Genomic DNA, 11,184 nt, shown 5'->3' with positions numbered 1-11,184 from the left:
AGAATTGAGCAGGAAGAAACAGAGGGGAAACAGAGTGAGTAGTTTAGGAGGCTTTCCTGGAGGAGAGGTCCTTGGGGATGATGACGTGGAGAAAGGAGATGCTATCGCTTTGCTCCCATCCTCTCCTCTGAGTGCAGCCCTCTGTTCCTCTGAAAAAGCCATTTCCACACAAGCAATTCCCCCTCCCTTGTATAGCGGTCCCCAGGTACTAATTGGCATTCTGCTAATTAGCCTCATTGTCAGCACTAAGTGCCTCTTTCCCTAGGGGACCATTATCTCATTAACTGTGGGGTGGAGGCAGCAGCTGCCCTGGGACTGGGCTGGGGTAGGTGGGCTTCTGCTTCATACCATCTGTTGGTCTATCTGCTCTGCCCTCATTGGTCATGGAGTTTCTTGAATGGAGACCCCCATAGGGCAGGGAAAAGAGCAGTGAGGTTGCAGTCAGAAGAGTTGGCTCTAGACCCAGGATGAAGAGAAGAAATCCAGCTTCCCAAGATGGGTGGGAGGATCTGAGGGTGGTTGTGTCTGTGCAAAATATCCATCCCCCAGGGATCCAAAATTTGTTTTATTTTTAATACTTTTAACTTTTTTTTCCCTCTCAATATTTATTTGGCACATGGGATCTTTGCTGTGGCATCGCAACTCTTTGTTGCCACGTGTGGGAGGGATCGAGTTCCCTGACCAAGGATTGAACCCTGGCCCCCTGCATTGGGAGCATGGAGTCTTAGCCACTGGGCCATGGGGGAAATTTATATTTTAACTTTTCTTGATGCCCGATTCAGGGCTTCCTCCACCACATTACCTCTTTTTAAATTATTATGGACAGTTTAATATGTACATAAAATTAGAGAATAGGGGATGGTAACCCCTTAGGTGCCCATGCATCAATACTCCAGCTTCAATAATTATCATCATGGGGACTTCCTTTGTGGTCCAGCGGTTATCAATCTGCCTTGCAATGTAGGGGACATGGATTGGATTCCTGGTGGGGAACTAAGGTTCCCCATGCTGTGAAGCAACTAAGAAAGATGACACAACAAAGACCTGAGGCAGCCAGATACATAAATAAATGTTAAGGAAAAAATCATCGCATGGGGCCAATCTTGTTTCTCCAGTCTTCTCCAGACAATCTTGTCTTCCCCAGGCCCAGATTCCATTGCCTCTTGAGGTTTGGCTGGCCATATAGCCTACCCTACTCCCTCCCCCTCGACCCCATACCGTGATCTTCATTTGGTCATTCACTGATTAGGTGTCTCTTTATTAAACACAGCCTAAGAGTAAAGTGAAAGTGTTAGTTGTTCAGTCATATCTGACTCTTTGCGATCCCACAGACTATTGCCTCCCAGGCTCTTCTGTCCAAGAGATTCTCTAGGCAAAAATATTGGAGTGTGTTGCCATTCACTTCTGCAGGGAATCTTCCCAACACAGAGGCTGAACCCAGGTCTCCTGCACTGCAGGCAGATTCTTTACTGTCTGAGCCCCCAGAACAAGACCATGGGGTAGCAGGGAAAAAACACAGAATTTAAAGTTAGTGCTTTGTGAAAGTCATTCATCTCTCTGAGGCTCAATTTACTAATGTCTTACTCTTAGGCATTAGTAAATTTACTGAGGGCTTCATACATACCAAGTGCTTCACACAGTTAATTTTATTTTTTTCTAACCTCCCTGTTATTGTCCCTATTTTACAGTGATAGAATTGAGCCTCAGAGGGATGAATGACTTGCACAAAGCACTAACTTTAAATTCTGTGGTTTTTCCTACTATCCCATGGTCTTGTGTTTGAGTTACTACCCAGTGCCTACCCAGATACAGAGGCTTCATTCACATACATGTTACTAAACCTCTAGTGGGTGCCAGGCCCTGGGTTGAACAAGGCTGACATAATTCTTACCTTTAAGGAGATTCAACATTTTACAGTTCAAGGTATTAAAAGTTACCATGGGTTGAAGCCTGGTGGCTAAAACAGAAGAGCCAAACTCAGTCTCAGGGGGTGAAGGAAGGCTTCATGGAGGAAGTAATTTAGACATGAAGGGCAAAGCAAAAGGCACTGAAAATGGGCATGGTCAGAATATTCCAGAGAGAAGAAGTGGCAAGTGCAAAGGCTGGAGGAGGGTCTGTTGAGTTCTGGAAACTGCATGGAGAGGATTTCCATATGGCTAGAGTGTGTGAGGTTGAATGGTGGAGTACTGAAAAACAGGGCTAGAGAAGCAGGCAGAATCTTGAAGGATCATGATTGCCACACTTCAGACTCAAAGGACAGGAGTCAGCGAAGGATCTTAACAGGAGAGTGACGTGAGATTTGAGTGAGTTTTAGAAAAACCAGGCACTATGAGCATAGAGAATTGACCTTAAAGAGGTCAGGCAAGAAGATTAAGTAGGAGGCTAATAAGAGTATTGAAGGTGAGTGATGACTGTGGCTTGGACAAGGACAAATGCAAGGTAAACACAAGAGGGGGAAGGTGGGGGAGCGAGACTGGATGTGCATCTGAATGTGAAAAGAAGAGTCCAGAAAGGAGAGTGTCTGTCCCTTTCCAAGGACTTCTCATTTAAACTATCGGAGAAGGCAATGGCACCCCACTCCAGTACTCTTGCCTGGAAAATCCCATGGATGGAGGAGCCCGGAAGGCTGCAGTCCATGGGGTCGCTGAGGGTTGGACACGACTGAGCGACTTCACTTTCACTTTCATGCATTGGAGAAGGAAATGGCAACCCACTCCAGTGTTCTTGCCTGGAGAATCCCAGGGACGGGGGAGCCTGGTGGGCTGCCATCTATGGGGTCACACAGAGTTGGACACGATTGAAGTGACTTAGCAGCAGCAGCAGTAAAAAGTGAAAGTGTTAGTCTCTTAATTGTAGTAGTTCAGTTGTTGTGACCCCATGGACTTGTAGCCCGTCAGTCTCCTCTGTACATGGAATTCTCCAAGCAAGAACACTGAAGCCATTCCCTTCTTCAGGGGAGATTCCTGACCCAGGGGTCAAACTCAGGTCTCCTGCATTGCAGAAAGAGTCTTTACCGTCTAATGCAAGAGACACAGGTTTGACCCCTGGGACAGAAAGATCCCCTGGAGAAGAAAATGGCAACCCACTCTAGTATTCTTGCTTGGGAAATCCCATTGTTAGAAGAGCTTGGCAGGCTACAGTCCACCAGTTCACAAAGAGTTGGACACTACTGAGATTAAACAACGACAACAACAACAAAGTAATGTTTACATTAAGGCTGGAGGTGGGGTCTTGCAGAAATACTATCACTGTTACAAGTGATCTCAAAGATCAAGCAGCCTTCTCTTTCAAATTTGCAAAGAAAGAAAGGCCCAGAGAAGCAAAGCAACTTGCTCAAGGTCACACAGCATGTCAGTGTCAGAACATGACTCCTTGTTCTTTATATAGCGTTACCCAGCCTCCAGTGAGGCTAATGGCTGGGGGTTCTATGCCAACATGCCTAGACCTAAGGTGACCCAAGCCAGACTTGAAGGGGGTCAACATAGATTCTTACTGCTCCCCTCCACCTCTCCCTGCCACCCCTCCTCCACGCACAGCTCCAGTGATCAATTAGTAATTGTGGAAGCAGTTCTGTTGTGCCGAACAAGAGGTGCAGAGACAAAGGCCTGCAGTAGGATTTCCTATCCTCAGATCTTAGGATCCTCAACACTTCCCACTGCAGTCGGGGAAGGGGTAAGGGGCAGTCACGAGGCAGCCAGTCCCCCCTCCACTCCCCAGCCCCCAGACGGTTTCTCCAGCCAAGTTCTTACGAAGACGCCCCTCCCTCAGCGGCTCCACTGTTGCTATGGCAATTAGGTGGGTGGACAGCCCATCCTATCTAGAGGCCACCCAGCCCTCGCGTGGGGAGTTACCATAACAACCCCCCTAGTAATAGAGGGGGTTGGGTTCCACCCCCCTTCCCCCGCAAATAGAGAGGTGGGTGGTTTGATTGGCAGCTGGGCACACGAAAGAGGAGGGAAAAGGAAGGAAAGGCGTCAAAGGAGCGCTCAGAAGGAAATGGGGGAGAGAAAGGGCAAAAAACAGGGGAAGGGAAGGAAACGCGTATGCGCACGCGCGCCAGCTGGTGGGCGCGCTCCGCAGCCGCCTCGGCCGCCGCCCACTTCTTTCACGCCAGGCTCGCGCGGTCCCTCGGTCCTCGCGCGCGCCTTTCGCTCCCTCTCCTGCGCCTGCGCGCAGGTGTCGGCGCCGAGGGGGAGGGGGAACCCGGCGCGCCCGCGTCACGTTCCCTCTTCCACCCTCCGGGTGCGCGGCCACTCTGCGCCTGCGCAGGAGAGGCGGGAGCCTCGGGTTGCAGGCTCTGGGGCGAGAGCTCCTGTCAGTCGGTGGGTCGGTCCTCCCGCCGGCCCTCCCCCTCCCCGTTCTACGGGGGAGGCGCGGTGGAGCCCGCCCCCAGGATCCCCCGATGGGGGAGAAGCGGCGACGGCGGCAGCGGAATAACCGAGCCGGAGCGTGAGCGGCCCCGGGGCCCGGTTCCCGGTGGAGGCCATGGGCGACCCAGCCCCCGCCCGCAGCCTGGACGACATCGACCTGTCCGCCCTGCGGGTGAGCGCGCCGCCCCCCAACCTCGCCCGGTTCCCGTCCCCGCCGCTGGAGAGCGGGTGGCCGCACGCCTCGCGAGCTCCCCGGGCGCCGGGTCCCCCGCGGCGACCCCCGCCCCCCTCTCCCTGGCCCCCGCCCTCCGCTCCCCTTCGCTCTCCACGCGCTGCAGATTCTGGGAGCCAGCTCGGTCCCCGCCCTGGGGTGCCCCGCCCCCATTCCTCTCTCCTCCTCTACCTTTACTCAGCTTCCGGACCCCTTCCTTCCAGGTGTTTGCGGGTCACCCTCCAGCTCCCCTGAACCTGCAGTATCTTCACCGTGGTGCCCCTTCCTGGCCCCTGATCCCTTTGGGGCCCCTTTCCCCCTCGTTGCTCCTCTGTCTTCTTCCCCCGCCTCCTGTTTCCCGGCTCCTCGTATTTTGACTTTGCCACTGCCTCGCCAGCCTCCCCCTCATCACCCTCTCTCCTCCTCGCCCAGCCCTGAATTGCATCTCTTCGCCGGCCGGCACTTAAGCCTCCCCTCTCGGGCCGCACACCTCCTACCGCCGCCCTCACCCGGCTGCTCGGCTCCCGCCCGCCCCGGTGCCTTCGTTCGCATTTCAGGTGCAGCAGTCCAGCACCAGGCATTTCCGGTCTCAGGGTCCCCCGCATATTACATTACCAACTCTGCAGCAGAGCTGTGGGGCTGGGAGGAAAGTCAAGTGCACCGGGGGAGGAGGGGACGCGTTTCTGGTCTTCAGAAACTCTGGCCTGGGCTGGGAAGAGGATGTTTACAGGTCTGTACACACACGAACACATGCAGCATGTGGTCCTTCGGGTTTGGAAAAGCTTAGGTATTCATGGCTTTGCTGGAAGGCGGGGGAGGCGATGGAGATCTCTCCAGGGAGGGGCTCATTAGAAAAGGGATCGGAGGGGAACAACTGCAGCAGGAATTTCTTGGAAGTACCTATTCGTTGTCCCTCCTGGGGCCCTTGCACGTCCTCATTTGGGAGCTTTCAGCAGCATTTACCTGTTTTTCTTCAGCAGGGAGCCCTGGCTTAAGGGGCCACTGAGTGATTTCAAGGTGAAGACTCCAGCCTGTCCCCCAGGGGGTGTTTTTGTCCTGTGTCCTTCATGCTGTCTCAACAGGCCAGGGTGTTTGGGGAGAGCAGGATTTCCCATCTCTGGGTTGTGTGCTCCGGAGGCCCCTATTGAAATGTCTTCTGGTTTTTGAGTTGGCCAGGAAATGTGGCCAGTAGCTGGAAAAGGCGGTCAGCCACACAGGTGCCCCGGATATGACTGGAGGGGAGAGGGGAATTGAAGAGAGCAGAGTCATGTCGTTAATTGGGTTTCTCTAGGTGACACAGTTTTTCTTGCCATTCAGGTCATAATTTGTTTGGTGAAACGTTGGGCTAGGAGACCTGACTTGCTTCAGATAAGGTGATGAGTTGCTGAGGAGGGAGATGGAAGATTGAATTTCTCTCTCTTTCTCTCTCTGTGTGTATGTGCGTTTAGGGGAAGAGGGTCTGAAGGCTTTGGGAGGGAGAGTCTTAGTCAGTTTAAACTGTGATTCTCAAGTCAGGTCAGCTGGGGTATAAGATGGAAATCCAGGCTCCCCTTAGTGTACTATCTATAGGATGAGTCCCCACCTTGCCTTCCCACCTTGGTTGTTGATTAACTCTCACTGCAGGTTCCTGTTGCTGAGGTGACTTAAATATAATAAAAACAGGTGGGTCCAAACCATGATCTTTGGCTTAAACCTTGTGGGGCTCTGCCTGGGCTTCTCTTTTCCTTTAGCCTCTTCTGCTAGTTTGGCCTGGATCCTCGGCCTGGGATTTCCAGCAATTCTGCAGACACGCTATGACCTTGGATGTGGTATTTCCCTTCTTAACTTCTCTACTTTTGAAGCAGTGTTAGCCTCTTTCCTCAATCATCTCCTGCCCTATTCTCCTCTCCTGCCCATCAGAGAGGCCCTAGACCTGCTCCCAGAGCTTATGGTCTTTCCTGCCTCGGGCATTTTAAGAAAGCATCCCTCTTCCCCCGCCACCAGCCCAGTACTCCAGGGTTTGAGGTGGGGGGGGGGGGTGAGGGGAGCACTTCTTTTGAAATGGACTGCAGAAGTCCCTGTTGGACTTTTCTCAGGGAAGGACCTGTCCCCTCTGCCCCACCTCAGAGAGCCCCTGTGTTACAGCTGGGCTCAGTCATCTCTTGTTCTGTTCTTGTCTGTCGAGAAATGGCAACCTGGAGAATTAGCAGAAAAGTGTTTCTCTAAACTGGGGAGGGGGATTGGAGAGGAGCATATTCAGCATTTATTAGCCAGCCTCACAGAGTCCAAGTTGTTTTTCTTCTCTTGTTTCAAGATAAGGCTTAGCTTTCAGGTGCTGATGAGAGTAATAGGCTGGTATTAGGAAAGATTGAATGGCACTATCTCTTAGCCATGGGTCGGGAGGCGGGTAGACCTGCCACTTTGTGACCACAGGCACGCTTGACCTCTTTAAGGCTCCGTCTGTCTTCTGGCCCAGTAGTGTGGGGTAGTGTTCCTAAGTTCAAGTCCCCGCTTTCTCACTTATGAGTATCCATGGCCTTTCTTCCCTGGTTGGCTGCAGATTCTGCCAAGAGCCTCACCTTCTAATTCTCCGTTTGCTCATCTGTATAGTGGTGCTGGTACTGAACTCCGAGTTACTGAGGACTGGGTGAAATACTGCATATTAAGTACTTAGTCCAGTTCCTGGCACATCATGACCATATGATTGCCCTTATTGTTAATTGTTATCAGATGACAATCAGAGAAGGCTTCTGGCACAAGTGTATCTAGAATAGCACTCCTGCCCCTGCTTCATTTTTGTATAAATTTTTATATAGCATCCCTCAGTCTGCTTGCTTTTATTTTGTAGTCTTTATCACCAGCTGACATGTGCTTATCAACCCTGACTAAAATCTAAGTTCAGTGAAAGCTAGGATTTTGACTGTTCTGTTCAGTTTTGCATCCTCAGGGCCTATAACAGTGTTTTGCACGTGAGGGGGTCTCAACTGTTGAATAAATGCGTGTCCTAACAAGTGAAAGCTCTTAGCTCTAAGCTCTGCTTAGAGAAAGCATTCAATAAACATCATGCTGGTTAGGCTTTCTCTTTGCCTTTTGTATACACACAATTAAGAATATATCTTTTCTGAGTTTTTTTGGAATGAGATCTCTTCTGGTGGTAAACAGAGCTCTGGAAGCCTCCATCTGAGACTTGAAGTAAAGTTAGGATCTTCCAAGAGAAAAAAAAAATGGGCCTCTTATTTCAGACCCTCTCTGTGTCCAAGTTTGGTTATATTCCAGAAGAATCTTCTGACTGGGAATTCCTGGCTTCTCACAGAGCAGAAGTATCAGTGGAAGTGGATGGGACAAGGAGGGAGCAGACCCTGGGCTGACCTCTTTCCTTTTGTGTTGCTCCTCGTGGTTGACCCGCTTCACAAACCGAGCAGCTTCTCTTTACTGTCCGGCCAGCTGGAAGTTTTAGACTGCAGTGTCCTTGGAACCGTGGGGCTGCGCTTAGTGTGTATTGAAATAACGCCATGGCCCACAGGCAGGAGGGACTTGTTGCTGGGCAGTCGTGCTGACTGAGATGTTCTTACTCTAACAGTCTTGTGTTGTTGTGTCCCTTCTCTGGAGGGGCCTCTTCCCCTTCCTTTTCTCTTCACGAGGCTGTGGAGCCAGCACCACTTGGAGGGCTGGCGGTTCTGGGCATGTGTTTCTAGGCCGCTGGGCAACCGCTGCACTCTGATGTGCTGGCTGTCCAAATGTTGATGACAGATGCCTCAGGCCAGGGCTGGACTGGCTGATCTCCTGCAGCAGAAGCAGGGGCTTTGAGTGGGGACTTTTTTCCTAGAGAACTGCAGGTGAGGGTGGGGCTCTTGGGGGAACTAGTGGCACTTGGAGTGAAGTCAAAAGCTGCTTTGGCCAGAGGCTGGAAGGAAGGTAGCAGAGAACTTTGCTAGAACGAGATGTTCACCCATCTCCCAAGCTAGGAAGGAGACATCGATACCCTTTGTGCCGCGGGTAGGACAGAGCCCTTGCCCTTTGTGACCCACAGAGGGGAGGGTCTTTGGAGAAGTGAGGTTTTCACAGTTAAGAGAACAGTAAGAGGGTCAGCAAGAGAGCTGGCCTGCCTACCACCACCAGCTTCTCCCAGGAGCTCAGTTCACAATAAAATTCTAATTTCAGATCTGGCCTCCATTCCTTTCCACTCTAAACTGTGCCTAAAACGAGACAACAGCTTGGGTAGGTTGAGTGTCCTTGCCTGTCATCCTGGGGATAAGATAGCAGGAAGTGTGCAGCCGCCCTTTACGAACTTGTACTTTGGCCTTGGTTAATAAATAAGGAATGTGGTGACCTCTCAACCCAGGAACATAAAACAGCTCTGGGACTGCAGAGCATCTCCAGAAGCCATTTGAGAGTCTGAGCAACTGATCTTTCTGTCTCCAAAGTTGTACCAGAGAGAGTTACCTGTAACATCCTTTTCTGCATCAGTCAGTCACCAAGCATTGTTGGTCTACTATATTGAGAATCACATTCTAGATACTACAGGAAGGATGTAATAATGTGATGATACCATTCTAAGCCATTTAATCAGAGCTCTGGGAGCTTCCACCTAAGCAATGCCTTTGCAGGCTGAGGCTCCCCCTCAACCCCCTCACACATATCCCCTACCCTCTGCAACTTTTAAACTGTTTCTGCCTTCCTCTATCTTAGAACCCTCAGGGTCAGGAAGTTTTTGTTAACTCTGATTGCTGTGACTCATACTCGTTTTCTGTTTTCTGTCTGTAGTGGTCAGTCATCTTGAAATCTGATATCCAGTCTTTCCCCCTCCTCCAGCACTCAGTTTACACTCACAGCTCCCTCAGTGTTTTCTTCAGTAGGCTGAAGAAATAGAACAGAAAGCGATCAAGTTAATAAGTCAAGTCTCAAAGCATTTCTCAAATGCCTACAGAATATAGGAAGATACAAAAATATGACTTGGGAGAAGGCCTCGTTCATTCTTTTCTCTCTCTTGTTCTCCCTGGCCTTTTCCTCCTAACCAGCCAGTCCTTGACTTCAGTCTGGGATTCTTCCATCTACAGGACACTCCCCAAGAGGGTGATTGAAAAGATGCTTGAGGTTTTTTGTTCTTAATATGGGTAGGAGATGGTGGAGAAGAGAATAAAGGGATGGAATTATGGTGACCAGGAAGCCCCTGGAGATTTTGCCCAGTGACCAGACAGCCAAGGATGTACTTGCTAAAGGTAGGATTTCCTGTTCTCCTTGAGGAAAGAACTAGAACTAGGCATGAGGATACAGTGACACGCAAGACAGACATGCTTTTCCTATGCTCTAGTAGTGGGGAGAGACATTCATAAAACAGTCATATGTATATCTCTCTATATATAATCACATGTACAGAAAATTGCAAGCCATGATAAGGACTGTAGCAGAAAACTTTAGCAAGCCATGAGAGTACATAACAGGAGTTGTTTTTACTTTTTACAAGACAGAAATATTTGGTTGGTTGGTTGAGAGACAAATCACCTGTCAGAAAACCAAGCTGACAGTGCCACAGAAAGCGTAGCTAGAGGTGAGCCAGCAGGTAGAGTGTGGGAATGACCCGAACTGGGAGACCCTGGAATGGGGCCATTCTTAGGGTGGAGGTTTAGGTCAACAGTTAATCAAGGGACAGGCGCTTGAGGATGGGGTGAAAACTCCAGACTCATTTCCAAAAGGATTTCTTCTGAATCTTCCTGTGAGACAGGAAAAAAAGTTTGTCTCTTTCAAAGGATAAGAGTATGTATGTGGAAGGAGCATATGACTCTTATTTTTATTTAGTGGGGGGAAGGTCTCAGTACTGGGTGTGTGCGAATTCACATGTTGCTCTGCAGAGGGTGACTGCGTGTGCTTGTTGTCTTAAGTGAGTGTATGAGGGAGCGGGTGTACCACTAGATGGTACAGCCCTTTTATATCAGGGGTGCCCAGCCTCTGGATCTACTGCCTGATGATCTAATATGGACCTGATGGAATAATAGTAGAAATAAAGCGCACAACAAATGTAATGCACTTGAATCATCCTGAAACCATCCCCCACTTAGCAGTCCTTGGGAAAATTGTCTGCCACAAAACCGGTCCCTCGTTCCAAAAAGGTTGGGGACTGCTGTTTTGTATCATATTTATGTATGTAAGATACACAACGTGTTTTGATAGACATAGGCATAGTGACATGATAACTGCAGTCCAGCTAATTAACATTTTCATCTCCTTACACCTGTGTGTGTGTGTGTGTGTGTGTGTGACTTGATGTCATTGGCCCCGAGTAGTGGGTAGGGTTGGAAGGTAGGTAAATCTCACAGGAATAAGCACGAGCAGGCCCAGCCTTGGAGTTAGCTTCCATGGTCAGTGGGATTCTGCCTAACGCTAGGTGGATACTGTATGTATAAACAGGTCTCTCTCAATTTACAGTGAACAAGTCAAGGATGAGTGGGGTGTGTCGGGAAGTGTTACCAATTTTGCACAGAGAACCACAGTCTTGGGTTTCTTGGAGGAGCCAGACTCCAGGAGCGGCTGAAATGTCAGGAGGGTGGGGCGGGCTGCCAGAAGTGTGTGTTGGCCCAGCCCGTGGTGTGGAGAGAGGGATGGGTGGAAGACATGGAAACTCTGCCT

General features: G+C 50.2%; 1 protein-coding gene across 15 annotated transcripts in view; it reads left to right on the top strand.

The window, feature by feature from the left end:
• Window positions 4,248–11,184, top strand: part of MINK1 (misshapen like kinase 1) — a 46,460-nt gene continuing 39,523 nt past the window's right edge. For 9 of the 15 annotated variants that reach the window (XM_018064481.1, XM_018064473.1, XM_018064472.1 and 6 more), the window contains exon 1: window positions 4,251–4,542. In XM_018064481.1, the coding sequence (XP_017919970.1) occupies window positions 4,486–4,542 (57 nt within the window). In that variant the 5' untranslated portion in view covers window positions 4,251–4,485. Of the gene's footprint in view, window positions 4,543–11,184 lie in introns of all 15 variants that reach the window. The other 6 variants (XM_018064480.1, XM_018064483.1, XM_018064482.1 and 3 more) reach the window with 3 other exon arrangements.

This window comes from Capra hircus, chromosome 19 (assembly GCF_001704415.2).
Source record: "Capra hircus breed San Clemente chromosome 19, ASM170441v1, whole genome shotgun sequence".
Taxonomy (NCBI): Eukaryota; Metazoa; Chordata; class Mammalia; order Artiodactyla; family Bovidae; genus Capra; species Capra hircus.
Note: the sequence above shows the minus strand (reverse complement) of the source record. Positions and strands in the feature narration are given on the sequence as shown.